The 16,193-nt window shown below is 28.0% G+C and overlaps 1 protein-coding gene and 1 long non-coding RNA gene across 2 annotated transcripts; one reads left to right on the top strand and one right to left on the bottom strand.

Moving 5' to 3' along the window:
• The first annotated feature begins 3,736 nt into the window (after positions 1–3,736).
• Positions 3,737–4,302, top strand: LOC132942537 (uncharacterized). The gene is made up of 3 exons (XR_009664294.1): positions 3,737–3,814; positions 3,929–4,163; positions 4,250–4,302. It is a non-coding gene; the product is annotated as an uncharacterized LOC132942537 (long non-coding RNA).
• Positions 4,303–8,003: 3,701 nt separating this feature from the next.
• LOC132943711 (LMBR1 domain-containing protein 2 homolog) lies at positions 8,004–14,560 on the bottom strand (the record flags this gene model as incomplete). The annotated part of the gene is given in 15 exon segments (XM_061012771.1): positions 8,004–8,056; positions 8,059–8,172; positions 8,245–8,283; positions 8,286–8,336; positions 8,410–8,614; positions 9,067–9,172; positions 9,236–9,369; positions 9,445–9,626; positions 10,467–10,635; positions 11,723–11,893; positions 11,983–12,193; positions 12,652–12,819; positions 13,688–13,845; positions 14,045–14,277; positions 14,370–14,560. Coding segments are annotated over 14 exon segments (1,935 nt in total), but the record flags the coding sequence as incomplete, so codon positions are not given.
• Positions 14,561–16,193: the final 1,633 nt, after the last annotated feature.

Here is a 16,193-nt window from a genome sequence, read left to right as displayed (position 1 = left end):
TTTTTTACTTTAACAGATAAAACATTTTAAAAAAAAGTGTGCATGTTAAAAAAATATATAAATTAAATTACAATTTTAGTGATAAATACGTTTATGTTGTTTGCATATAGTAGAAGTTGACTTCGAGGAGGAACCGATGATGAACAAAATATATTATACAATCTCTACATTCATCCAATTTCTTGATAATTTTATCGTACAACTACATGGACGATTTATTGAACAAAGGGCCAAACTAAAAAGTTTCAACTGCTCATTACCTAAGACCAGCAAAAAAATACCTAAAGAAACTTTTGAGGAATTAAAAATTATGTTCTATTTTTATATTGATATATTAAGTAACAGCAACAATTTGACTAGCTTAGAAGTAGGTTATGGTGAACTTAAATTTTGGTAAAACAGTTGTGCATTTAAATCATCAAATTCGTCGTCAACAATAACAGAAATACTTGTCCATTGTAATTCTGATATTTTTCCTGTGTAATCTCAAAGTTATTGCAAATATTAATTAAAATAGGTACCAGACCTAACAATATAAAATATCCAGAATGACAAACCATCAGTATATTACATTATATTACGATTGAGTAATAAAAATATTATATTACAACATTATTATACATTATATTATATTATATTACATTATTATACATTGACCCACAGCAGAGTATGTCACTATAATGTCACTATAATCACTATAATACATTCACTTACCCGCTTCTTTATTATTTTATTTCTTGTGATTTATAATAATTGAGAAATGTATATAGTGTACCTATATATTAATATTATTTACGAAATATTATTAACCATGCAAGATTTTATCTTATGTTTATATATTGTTATTTGTTATAATGTAAATCCCCCCCCCCCCCCCCGACATTATTTTGTCCAAAGTGTGCCGTGTCTCATAAAAACGAGTTAAATATTGCACGATGGAATAAAAATTAGGGATGATAACCTCTGGTAGGTATAATAAACAAAAATGTGTGTAAGGTGTAAGTGCGTGCGCGATAATGGCGTGTGCGTGAGTGAGTGTCTTGTTTGGTCGAACAATAGGTATTGTCGTTTTTTTCGGAATTTAGAGATTTTTTGGTGGATTTTATACGACCGACATCCATTATTGTACGATAACGGATACTCTATATTATATTATAATGTATTATTAATGTACCCCGACCGGTATATGCACGACTACAACATTTTTTTTTTAAACCATTAATGCCTTACTTACATTTTACCTAACGGGAAAGTCGCTTTGCTGCACCTATAATACCCGAGTACCAAAAATGTAATGCCTAACATTTGTAATATATTATATAGATTATAGATGCGTCATACACGAGTGAGTATACAAAACAGTCGCCCACCCTACCACGACGCTTTTTAAAAAAATAATTAGGTCTTGTGGTTAATTTATCTGACTATTGTATATTTCTGATAGCATTAATGACATAAATAAGATAACTTATATATATATTTTTATGTACATATAATATTATAATCCCCCAACAGCTTTCAGCGGTACCTAATAACTATTATTTGGATTTACAAATTTTCATTTGGATAACAAGATATGATTGGTTAAGAGGACTATACACCCGAATTTTTTTGACTACGTTGACAAGTTACGCAAATGTACGCTCAGTAGTTAACGTTTAGCTTCGTTATTTAAAAATTTAGAGTGATTTGGCCTTTTATGAGACTTATAATGGTTTTTTACGATGGTACAATTTTTTTAACGAGTTTTGTATCAATAGTGAATTGAATAACACTATATTTAAAAATGGGTATACCTATCTCTTGTATGTGGTTTACCGCATATACTTGACGCCAGTGCTTCAAACAATCAAACCTCCCCCCCCCCTTGCATAAAGTATACGACGCTGTCAATGGAGTTATATCGATTCCGCCGGATATTTATTTATGTTGATTCAGCCGACTATTTATTAAACAATAACCAATGTACAGATTTTTTTTTCAATTAATAGTACCTACCTATATGTACACGTATTTAACTTTAATGGTAAATGTATTTTTTTTTATTTAAATAACTGTCAAACATTGTCGTTCACAACAGAAAAAATACAATATACCTAAACTTACAAATTATTTTACAAATTATACCTATAGGTACCTTATTATATAACCCAATTATACATATTAATATAGGTATTATGTCAGAAAATAATAAAAAATACAATGTAAAATTCGTTAGATAATTCAATGATATAATTCAAATAGATCGGTGATACATACCTATAGTGATTCTTGTTTTTACAAAATCAAGTAAAACTGTAAAAATAAGGTACCTAAAAAATTAATAAAAAATCGATAATAATATAATATTTTAGAATCCGTAAATCTTTTTTAAGTGTTCATTGATGGCCATTGTGCAACTTTTAAATACCTACGTATAATTTTTCAATTCCTCAATATTTTTCAAACTAATATTGTTTTTTTCAATAGATTTTGCTCGTTTGTCTTTGTTTAAAAAAAAAACAGCACTTTTGTGAAGAACCAGGCTCGGTTAAACTGAACTAACTTTTCCAAGATTTAAGTATTGAAAAGTATTCAAAATACCGTAATGAATAGGTACTTTTAAAAAAAAGTATTTAAAAAGTATTCCGAATACTGTATTCGGAATACTACCCAAGTCAGCATATTTAAACATTTGGTGCCCTGCTATAGGGCGTTTGCCGAATTTGCCACCACCTTGGCATGGCTTTGGTGCAAATATATGTCGACCACTGTGAACGAAGACTTGAAATACCGAATGCTGTCGGGGAACACCCTATGGCTTGAAATTACTGCTTCGCCTCATAACGTAGTACGTGAAACACGTTGAATCGCAAATACTATATAAGGCGACAGATGCAAATTTGACCATCATATTGTACCCGCGGCCATGACTGAAATTTATTTAGTCGTGATACCGGCGATAAACAATTTAATGATGTAAAATTATATTGCAATAACAAAAGGATGTTCACAATATCGTGGTAAACGAGGTTCAGGACGGATGTATCAGGTGCACAGACAAGAACTAACAATGGCCGACGGCCGAAAACAAAACCCCTTGGCCCGCCCTCGATGCACACCAGCACGCAGAGCCACGGACGATTTTAAGAAAAGGAAAAGAAACATTTTCAAACCATTCTCTGTCCACCCTTCTAGTTGTGAGGTGGGGGGTGGGGGGGGACAACCACTTCTCGTGGCGATGGAATTCCAGTATAATAATGTTATATTACACCATGACAAATACTTTAAAATCGCTAAATCGGAATTTTTACATCATTTTTGGTGTACAATCTCATTGGACGAGAGGCACGATACGGTCTCATCAGACGCAACTAAGGTACTACCTACCCCCAATCAGTGCAGCCATCCACACTTTATAATATATTTATTGCGTATTACTCTATTTTGTTATACATTTAGATCCAGAATCAAATAGTACATATTTTATTAAATAAAACCAAAAGGTTATATAAATATTATTTATGGAGTTGGAAGAAATTCAAATTTAATAGTATATGATACAGACTATTAATGTAGGTAACTATAATATTCCAAAAGGAAGTATAAGTATTTTATATTACGTCAACACTGATCTGGTGTACAAATTGTTTCCCGCTTAGTATTGCGATCGTCAACCAGGATTATAGATAATAACTTTATTATCCAAGACCATGATGACCATGATACTCAATTTAGTACGTTTTTTTCGTCTTGCATATGACTCACGTATGGTCATTTAAAAATATTTAAAGTATTTGGATACGGACAGACAGCGATCCACAGGTGTTAACAGGTAGCTATTAAAATTATTATAATTGCTTTATTATGATTGCTATATTTATATTAAACATTAGACTTAAGTACCTAATTAGTAACTAACAATGAACATATTTTATTTTTTGTATAGTGTCATTAAAAATTACTTACCGAGAACAATACTTTAGTATACTACTTAATTTTGAGTATATATACCTTTATTGAATTTGCTGAACAACATTTGATGGAAAATGGAACAATATCATAGAAAATTGATTAACAGCTATATGTTGGATTTAATATCGGTTACGTCTGACTTAGAAAATATTGTTAACAAACTATTAGAAGCTACCATAATTAATGAATGGATGAAAAATTATATTTTGGTAAGAAATTTTAATTTAATTTAATTCTTGTTTCACACATATGAGTATTATTATACATGATTAATTAATACTAATTATTTTTGTAGGAAGATCAGGAAGAATACATTAAAAAAACAAAACTGTACGAAGTAATTCAGGGACGAGGGCCTGAAGCATTTACAGCTTTGTGTAGAATATTAAGAGAAACAAAAAACTATGCGGCTTCCGAAATTTTAACATCGTCCAAAACAAGGTACCTTCCACTTAATTAACTATATTATGAAAATTGAGTATAGTGTATTGGTTTTAATGTTTTGAATAATTGAGTATTAATTATACTCTGAAGTGCAGTTTTCTGATTTTTCTCCAAGTAAAAAGATATATAATATTTTGTCATCAACCATAGAATAATGTTTTGAAAAATGTGGAATAAAGCATTGTCTAAACAAAACTTTTCTTAAGATTATTCCTAAGATGCAACGTTCTATTAATCCATTCAAATTGAATATCAAAACAATGCTATAGTGCGCCAACGTTACAACGTTTATTGATCTAAGAGTTAGAAAAAATTGAAAAATTATTACATACATGATCATTTAATCTACTTATCTAGATACATATTTTAGTTATTATTCATAAGATAAAAAGAATAGAATGGTAAATATTCTAAATGAATTAAATAAAATAATAAAAAAAAAACATGTAGGTATTCGTAGATAATTAATAATCATATATTTTTACATTTCTGAAAATGATAATCAAGATAAAACCTTAAAGATGTTATGAACGTGATTATTGTATAGTATTATGGTAATATGGTATTCTTTTAGCGTAAAACACTCTAGATACTAATATTTTTTTTACTAAATTATAACATAATAGATGTTATCTAGAGTATTATAGTACATTTATAAATATATAACTTCTACCCTTACCTTAATTTCAACTGCTAAAATACAATTTATTTAATACATTTCGGAAAACAAGTTTATAAATAATTTTTTTTAAGAATGTGTATTGTTTAAGAAAATTATATTCCTTGTGAATTGTAAAATATTGTAATAGTTAAGTCTATCATACATGTATTTGTGTTTATTATAGTTGTTATTGTTTATACTTTGATAATATTATCTATTAATTTTATTAACATATTTCAGTGAGGAAGAGAAACAAATATTAAGTTCAATTGATCTGTTGGACACAACATGTCGGTGTACGCGTTGCTCCAGCCTGTTGAAATAATAATATGTAGTTGTTTCAACAAAAAATATGATAGTTGCCAGACTCCTTCTCAAGTTGATAAAAAAAATATTTGAATATAATCATAAAATATTTATTATTATGTGAAAATTAATACCTATGAATATAAGAAGATATATTATTAGGTAAATTTAAATATATTATGTCGCATCCACTCAGTAATAAAATCCATGCAGATTTAAATTTTAACAAAAACACATAAAATGGATGATAGTACAATAGGCATCTATAGATGATTAATAAGTAATTTTAGAATTGAATAAAAAAAAAAAAAAAATTTATACACTTGATAACAAGTGGTATTGTAGTTTCAATAAAAAATAAAAAAAAACTATCCAAACTATTAAAAAAACCATTTTTTAATTTCATCATTAAGAAAAAATATACTGTGTATAAACATTCTAATAACGATTATTTGTAAAGCTAAACAGTTATTGTATGTAAGCAAATTTCAAAAAACTAAAAAAACAATTCCAAAAAACATGGACATTAATTAAGGACATAGTGCCGGAAAAAATCAATAACAACCAAGTTATTTAATAAAATTAAACTTAAGAATGGTACTATTTCTGAAAAATAAATTTAATATTTGTAATAGTCGATAGTTTAAAAACAAAATTAATATGGGTATAAAAATATGGAAATTGATAAAAGTTTAAGTCATTTAAATATTTTAAACAGCTTGTAAATTTTTTTTCATTATATAACTATTTGATAAAATAATTTTTTTTTATTGAAGCAACTTTGTTTATTTATAAATTTTTGATGTATTTCTTTAATTATTAATAGATATTTTTTAGTTTGTGAACTTATAAACATATTTTTTATTGTCTTATGTTTTTCCATGATTTAACTCTCTCTTTTTAGCACAAACAGTTTTAAAAGAGATATACAAAACATGTTTTTTCTATCATAACAATTATGTATATTATATTATTATTAATATGGATTTTGATTTAAATAAACTATTGCTATTGTCTATTACAACTATTTAACTCGTTAATTTAAGAAGTTACTTCTAAAAAAAACAACCTTTGTCTTATTACAATAATAATAAAATGATAAAATGATAAAATGCTTAAACTGTGGTGAATATGTTGTTTCTTAGTAAGTTATGACTGTAACCTTCTCTGTTCTTTCACACGCCAATACAGTTTTTGCTATGTTTTACATTTTTAAGACACATGCTGGTGTAGCGCCTCATACAATATATTTGATCATTCAATTAAATAACGGCTGTATAAGCCACTTTCCAAAGATGGGCCATATAGTGTCATAGACTCATATCATTCACCTCCAAGACACAGTGCGTAAGCCGATATAATATTGTTACTATCTCTAGATATAATTATTAGAGATGTTCCGGGTACCCGGAAATTACTCGATGGCCGGGTACTCGATATCATATTTAATACTTGGCCCTTACTTGGTACCCGACGAATTACTACATGTTTACTCGACTCATATCCAATGGCAAACGCTGATAATCTATTTATAAATACATGCATACCTATAATAAATTAATAGGGAAAAATCTAAAACTTTTAGGTAATAAATTATAATTTATTTTGGTACATATTGGAATAACTGAACCAATTTACAATAGCCAGTTGATTATAAACAAATCATGTTTTTCTTCTATGAATCACAAAAATAAATCTCGTGTTTACTGTTTAATGTTTATATATAAATTATATAATAACAATCTGCAATCAAAACGCATTATAAAGTATAAATTATTCCTATACAAATATTCTCAGTTATAAGTTATCAGTAATCACTTTACAGTCTACAGCTCTGCACATCAACCTATACTCGATACTTGGAAAGTGTTAAAATTTTTATTTGGCCAATACTCGTTACCCGGTTTAATACCAGATTTTCTACCCAGAACATCTCTAGTAATTATTGATATTCTAACCTAGATCAGTATGTTGCAATGTGTTATTAGTTATTATCCTTCATTGATATTGAAATTATTCATTAACACAATGCTTGAACTACAAGTACACAATTATTCAAAATAATTGTTCAGTGTGTGCTTAGATTATCTAAGTAAAACCTTAAAGTCATATTAAAACTTTGATAAATTTAATACTAAAGATAATAATTAAATTAAATTAAATTATTTACTAAATGAACTATAAATTTATAAATTTTCTATCCTTTCATATTTACATTTAGACAAGAGCTCATTTATAATGAACTCCCTGGTAGTTCTTATTTATTTTAAGTATCAATAAAGTATTCAAGTATTATTATTTTAGTTTTAGATAAAAAAAAACTCATTAACCTCAGACACAATTAAAAAACCATTAAGAATTAAGGTTAGTATACCTTAGATATATGTACTAATTCGTGAAAACCATACATTGTAAAAACACATTATTTTTTAATGGATATTTCAATTTAATTTAATAGTAAAATGTACATAGTCAATATTAAAATTGGTTACAAATTGTTATCAAAAGAAAAATAATAATTAATTTACAATAAAAATTGTATTTGATCTTGATACATTAAAATTCAACATACAAAAAATAAAATTTAGAATATTTATGCTATTAAGGGAAACATAAAATAATTTATTTTACCTAAAATTATAAATATATTCAATGGTGGCACCCACGTGCTGTTAAGCCTTGTACTCACAGCTGCATTTCTATTTCAGGAGTATGATTCGTACTGTAACTATGAAAAGATTGATCAATGGGTTTAGCATTATACAACAAGCATGATTTCATGGAGTCTTTCTGAGATGGTGGAATTCCTAATAATTCATTATTGATCATGAACATTGTACATTTTATATTATAGTAGTATATAGTATTGTTATACATACTTTCTTCAACATATTCATTTATATTTGAGAACATTCTCAATAATTACAACATATTTTGATACTACACATTTTACGTTTACGCCTTTCTATTTCTAAATTGAAAATAAATAGTTTAAACATCAACTAATAGCTTTTAGTAAAAATGTACAATATTATACAATCTACCTCGAACAACTATCAAATGCCCTTCTAGAATGTAATCGATCACCAAATCATCGTCTTCTAAGTACTGAGGAAATCCTAATATGGACAATATTTTTGCTCCAACGTTAAAATAAGTTGCTAAACATACGGCCAGTATGAGGGTTGGAAAGTATACATTGAAGCCATCAATGGAGATTATTGTAATAATATCCATATGTCCCATTATCTTAAACAAAAAGAACTCAAATAAGGTAAATAAAAGTTTCAAATTATTGGTATCTATCAAAAACAGTAAATGAAAAATTGTAAGCGTAAAAACCTTAGGTGGCAAAAAATAATAAGAATAGAAAAAAAATCTTATTTATGAGTAGCAAAAAAAAATAAAAGAATTTAAATGATAATATAAACAATTGTAGAATGACCATGTAAGTGTAAATAGTGCAAATAAAGGAATTTTTCTTTAATTTAATACATTTTTGTAAATATACTATGTTTTTAAACAATAAAACACTGTTATTAATGTAGACAGTCCAATCAGTATTAAGGAATTACTACCATTTAGCTAGTTAAGTATTTTCACTTGTTTTACAATACCTATGGCATGATTATTTGGTAATTATTCACACAATAATCTTTTACTATTTTAATCTATACCCAAATTAAATATCAAATTTTTACTTGGGTATAATCAGTTTCAAGACTATGACACTTTATCAGATGATTATCCATGTGAATAAGCCCAAGGAAATTTAAACACATTGGTGATGTTAGACGGCTTAACAACCTACAATAGTAATACCTAATGATTCCAATTCAAATAAATAAATTGAACCAGAAAAATACTTACAATCCAAAAAAAATTAAGCTACTTTCAGTTGTTTGATGATTTGGTGCTAGGAAGTATATGTTAAAGAATTTTATTTTAAATATTGTTGAATACGTACAATATGCCAAATAAGCGATGGACAATGTAGATAATACCTGTTAAAACAATTTGGTGGAAAATAAAAATCAACATTTACACACAATTTCAAAGAAAAGTTTTTTATGCTTTACCTGTATCATAACATAATTATTGTTTTGTTTTGCCACATTGACCATTAGAGCAAAAATAGAGAGCACAGGTTGCTTCTTGAAAAATGTAATTTCAGACCAGACAATAACAACTGACAGCACACCAGTAATCACTGATAAAACTTGTAGCATCATAGGGTGTAAACGACACCACCAATACCATTCTACAAATTCATAAATTTAAGGTTATGTATAAAATATACATAACTAAATGAGGGGTGGAAATCCAAAACGTAATATTGCCAAAATACTGATTTTTCAGGAGAAGCGATTTTCTGTATCTTAACATTTCCAATAAAAACAAAACATTTTTAAACAGACAAAATATTTTGAGATTATGTTTTTTTTTAAATTATTTAATAATATATTATTTATATTTAAAACGATTCAAATGTGTTAAACATTCTAGAGTTATATTTTTAATTTAATTTAAAACTTACTTAAAATTTTTAAAATTAAATTTTAGTACGTTTTGGATTAACTTTTTTACTTCCTTATTATGCTTTGGAAATAGTTCATTTTGGTACAGTTAATGATTGGAGCCTATTCTTTTAATATGGGCAAAAGTAGGTTTTGGCGTAAAACTAGAAAAAGTTTTTTTGATTTTCTAAATATCATTTTGATGCATGGGAAAGGGTTGTTTTGGATTAACCAATCATTTTAAATCGTAGATTTGACCAGGAAATAGTACGTTTTGATCTATAACGACAATGCCAATCGATATTTTGATTTTTTTTCTATAAGAATCGATATCTAACTTGATTTTGCAAATTTTTGCAATAGTTCGTTTTGGATTTCTACACGTCAAATATGGATTTGATTATAATAATTATAAATTATAATTTATTAGTATTCAATTACCAACAGTTAAATAACTTTTGATATAAAATAATTATAATACAAAGAGAAATTTAAAAATAAATGTTATAATGAGAAAAAAATAAGAAATATAAAATTATTTAATAAATATTAATTAACAACCAATTTAAACTGATTTAACTCACCAAATGTAGCTGCATAACTATTCAATTTTGAAGGTTTATTGAAATTTTTTTCTAACTTTTGTTCCTTAGATGTCATGTTTGAACTAATGTCTTCTAAGAAAATAGCTTTTTCTATCATTAAACTGCTCTGTGTCTTTGTACGATGATACGTAGCCACGGCAATAATCAACTATAACAATTTATACTAATATAAATTCTAGAATGTTAATATATTATTATTAAAATTGTTTTAATAACAACAAAATTATTTAATTTAAACCTGATTACAAAATAGTTAGGTACATTAATTTGATACCTAATAGCAATGTTGTATAACCTACTTAAGACCACGCTATACCTCCATGTTTTGTCTCAGCCTTACAAATGTAAAACATAGCAAAGTTTATTATTTTGCGTGGAAAAAACCCGAAAAGGCAACAGTCATAATATTTAAGTAACAAAGTTTTCACCATATATATAAGAGAACTTTGCCTGTGAAATGTTGTTTTATTTTTCAATATCAGAAATAAAAAAGTTATTCAAGTTTGAAAAATAATGGATATTGAAAAATATGAACTTTTTTCGTAGATAAAATGAAAACAAAAAAATTAAAAACGACATTTCACAGAAAATTTTCTTAACTATATCGTATATAAACTACCATCACTACAGCCTGAGTGGTTCTAACCCGAGCAAAACAGTTTTGGCTATGTTGTACATTTGTAAGACGGAGACAACACATGTGGGTGTAGTGTCTGCTGAAGGTGCTTCATTGATATCTCATATAATTTATAAGTAACCATATTCATGAATGCAATTAATACAATTAATACAATATACACTCAATACAATTTCTTCTTGAATATTTTACTCAAATGTAATTAACTAATATGTTATAAAAAAAGTGCACAAATGGGTACCGCTCCGCTGTACATTAGGTATAATGTGGGTATAATATGGGTCAATGTACTGGATGTGGTAAATTTTAATTCAATGATATAAAATTATTGTACACGAAAAATTATTCTGAGCAATATTACGTACCTATATTACTAAGTATATTGTGTGATATTATTGATATTAAAATAATTTATTTTTGCATTTGAAATACAGTAGGTTGAATGAATTATTGGCAAAAACCTTCTATTTAAAAAAGTCTTTAAAAGTTTCAAGTACCCACAAATAATATTAATTTTTTTATTTTCCAACATAACAAAACTTATTTTAAGCTCACTATTATAAGTTTTTTTAAATATAATATTTATTTGTTGTATTACTTGTTCATGTAGTTGAGTTAGCATATCAATCGAAGGAGGTGTTGTATGATATTTAGACTGCTCATTTTTCAAAAAACCTCGTTGATCCATAGGAACTTTTTCCAAAATTATTTGAAAATAATCATGCAACGCATCATTTGGACTCATACTGATACTAACTAATTTTATTGACTATTGTAAGAATTCCAAATTTTAGTTAGTTTTTGGTTGTATAAAAGTATTTTAAATAAAACAGTTTAATATATTTAGGAAATAAGTACTTCAAGAACATGTTCTAAATCTACTTCGGATTCTAACATTTCAGTATAAAGTTTTGACAGTTTAAAGTATACTTTTCTCAATGTATAATCAATTTGACTAGACCGCCATAATTCTCTTGGAATATCCACTAATGCAATACCTAACAATAATATTAATTGAAACAATCCATATGTATTGCTAGCAGATGATGCAGTAGCTTTTAATGTTTGCCTAAAATAAATTAAAAATAATAATATTTTTATATTAATAATAACTTAAATAACAAAAATAAATATTTATAAAATATTGAAATAGCTTAAGTTTAACTGAGTGTAAATTATCCTTATTAGTATTTAAATTAAGTTTTAAAAAAAATTGTTGGGATTCAATCGTTGATGAAATTAATATGCTAACAGATATACTAACAAGCCATTAGTTTAATAAGTAATAACTAACTGTTTGCATAGCATTTAGAATCATAATTTTGTTATTAAATTACCATAATTTAAAAAAAAATTTATTTTTCTTAAAATAAACGTAAATTATTTATCATTAAAGTAAAATATCTTCATAACCGTATATTTAAATCTTATACTTTGTAATTATTTTTGTAATTTATATAATTCTGTTGTTATTTATTGTTCCAAAGAATCTGACATCTGACATCTGTACAAAGAATATATACTTACCAATCCAAATACACTCCTGGGGTAAGAGCAGCGTAAGTTATAAATATTATAACAATTAACAATAATTTACTATAATAAAGAGTTTTGCTTTTAATAGCATTTTTCAATTTGTTCTTCACTGTAAATTCTCCAGACTCCACATAGTGTTTCATAACTGGCATAATAAACCTAAACATTTTTTTTTTTAAAACTACATAAATTATACATTAAACATATTGCAAATATAATTATAAAAAACATTAATTGTATCAAAATTAATAGTAAAAAAATAAATAGAATCACAGTGACTATCAGTAAGAAAGAGTTTATTTAAGATACTTTGATACAGATAACGTATTTTGGAGTAATACTTATAATTTTTATCTTGTTATAATTATATAGAGAAAATCAGTGTAACATCAACTGTTTTCTTTATCTAACATAAACAAACTAGGTATAGAACAACTGCTCTTTAAATTTTTTTAAGTAGTTAAGCTGTTTAAATTAATTAACTTATTACAAAATTGATATAAGTGTTAATAACAGTTTACTGTGTGTATGTTTTCTTAGTATTAAATTTATATCAAACAATTGAAATGCTATAAAAAACCCTATATAAAGTAGAAGTATTATACTTCAATAATATTATTTGTAATGGGTGATGCTTCCCTAATTTAATTTTAGTTTTGCTAAAAAACAATAATTGCTTAAGTTAGTATTGCAATAAATTACAAATTTTATTTTATTTTACGTGGCATAAATCAAAAATAATAATTTTTCCAAAGAGAAATAATGACACAAGTCAAACTGAAATCAGATTTTCAATAAAACAAAGGTGAAATGGTACTTGAATTATCATTTTAAACACATAAAAGTAAACAATGCAATATTTATTTGGTATATTATATTAACACTAATGTAAGATTCATAAAAGAAAAATTAATTAAAAATCTTATTTACAATGACATAATGAAACATTAAAAGCCGATTTCCCAATATTTTGATTTGTGTCACTATTCTTTCAGTGATGCGAATTATATGATACACGACTACATACCAAGCTAGTAATTGAGAAGTCCAATAAACAACTCTCCACATGATTGGTAACGTAGAACCTGGCACAGAACTCCAGGGCTTCTCACAGGTTAATGAAACATGAATAGAAATTGTAGTATTATCGTTAGGCCCATCTTGAACACATTTACGATAAGCTGACTAGAATGTAAATTATAGTTATGTAGGTATTGAATATGTGAATGCTAATTACCTATACAAATACTGTATATAAATATATATTTTTATTGGTTTAATATTTTTAATAAGGTATAGAAATCAAAATTAAATGAATATTTTATAATTTTAATGTAGGTATAACACTATGAAATGTTGTGTTTGAAATAATCTAAGAACTTACCAAAGATATATCGATGGGAAGAACGAAGATAATTAAAAGGGAAAAACACCAAGAAATGTGCACAGCTGTTGTAACAACAATATTTTGAGTTTTCCAATTGCTATAACGGTTGAGGAGCACTGTAGTTAAAACAAAAGCAAATATAACTTCAGCGCCAAACATTCCCACGGTCATTATAAGACTTATCTAAACATCTATTTGACAATTTGTTTCCGCGTCCGTCATAAATTGTTCTAAAAAGACAACAAACAACAATAATATCAAATTATAACGTTCTTATTAATATATAAATTGTGTACCTACCACACGGAAACTCGGTATTTACCATAGACATAATGAAATAGTATAGTAGACTTCTGTATAACTATGGAATTTACTGTTTCCGGTGAAGTACCAAAGTTGCTGGGAAGCCGTTTGGTTTTGTTTTCCGATTTCCGAATGACACCACCGTTGAGTGTTTGACGTCTTAGATGATTTGAATGCTTAGAAAATATACCTACCAAAATATTGTCCAAAACTCCGCCAACTGCAAAGTCCTATTCGGTAATATTTACAAAATATTATGTTATGACAACGATAACAGATCATGCGTAAAGTTGGCGGTATAATTTGCTATTTTCAGTGACGCACCGTTCCGAAACGATTCGTTCCACTGGGACGAGTTAAGATCGTCGAACGATTTCTGGGGGTAAATCATTAGAATAATATTATGTGGTTATCTCTATTATGATTATTTTGTTTTGAGTTTTGAGTACGACTTTAACCCATAGATAATGTAAGATTATAATATAATATTCTATATAATTCTTATATTATCTATGCTCTAACCTAATTTAAGTTGCGCTTACAGAAACAGTAAACACATCAGCACAATATTATAAGCCCGTGTTTTTTTTATTATTTTGTTGTTTTTCGTATGGAAATTCATTGCGCATGATATCACGTATTTGTTGTGGTATTTTCGTTAGTTATTATTTTAATTATTTTCGGAAATTGGAAACTGCGCCGGATCCTACGTACACGAGGAGCCAGTAAATAGGGGCCAGCGATCCTCGGCCGAGAACGGCGAACAATTATTTTATATAACTTATCATAGATAATAAGGAATAATTTCTTTATTATCTATGCTCGTCGCAGATATTTTGGGCTAGTGATAAGCTGATTATAATATATTATTATAATATTATTGTAATACAACGATATTAACGTTATTACAGTCTTAGGCATTATTTTGTCGTCATCCTTGCGCGGCCGTCGAAACGAATATTATTGTTATCATCCCATAATGTATCAAGACGACGCCACGCCCGTATGACGTATTGTCTCCGTCTTTGTAGAACTAGCTCAGTTTTGGTTTTAAAGTAAAAACATCTATTATAAAATTGAATTGTGAGAACAGCTCGTTTTTTAAAGACGATGAAACGGTCCTTATTTATTTAACGATAAATCGTGTGTCACACTAATGGAAAAAACCCATGGTCTTGCTCTTTGAAATATTGTCACATTTTTATTTTAAAGTATGTAGGTATTTTTTTATCGAAATTGAGAGATATTTACTCGGGAGCGTAAACGCGTTTTGTCCATGTCGTGTAAGAAAAAAAAACTGTTAAAAACACGTCATGCGGGTGTGGCGCTGTGCACTGTGGCGCCATTTGACGTTTAGCGATAGCGCGTTCAAAGGACAAAGAAAGACGCGTAGGTCGAATGGTGTACCCGAACATCAGAATGTTGTCAACGATATTTTATTATTTCCATGACCAAATATTATCTTTTTTGTCACGACGTGGTCTTGTGGAATGCGGTTCGACCGACGCGCGCGCGTGCGCACGGTCTCCGCATTACCCAGTGGCCTAGTCACGACTCGCCGACGACACTCCGTAGCACGGGTACAAGTGGTACAACACTGCAAGTGTTGGCTGAGTCGGGCGGCGATCGGTGACCTTGAACACTGTCGCCTAAGAGGGCGGGGCACGCGTGAAATACCTGATATGGTAATAAAGAGCCGACCCCGCGCAGCGTACCCCGCCATCCTAGGAATTATGAGTTTTCGACGTTTTATTGTTCCGTCGCCGTAGAGTAGTGGGCGGTGGTCGTGAAACGCGACCGGCAGCGCTGCAGAGGAGGCAGTTCTCGGCTTCATCGTTTATCG

The sequence above is a fragment of the Metopolophium dirhodum genome, chromosome 4 (assembly GCF_019925205.1).
Source record: "Metopolophium dirhodum isolate CAU chromosome 4, ASM1992520v1, whole genome shotgun sequence".
Classification (NCBI taxonomy): domain Eukaryota; kingdom Metazoa; phylum Arthropoda; class Insecta; order Hemiptera; family Aphididae; genus Metopolophium; species Metopolophium dirhodum.
Note: the sequence above shows the minus strand (reverse complement) of the source record. Positions and strands in the feature narration are given on the sequence as shown.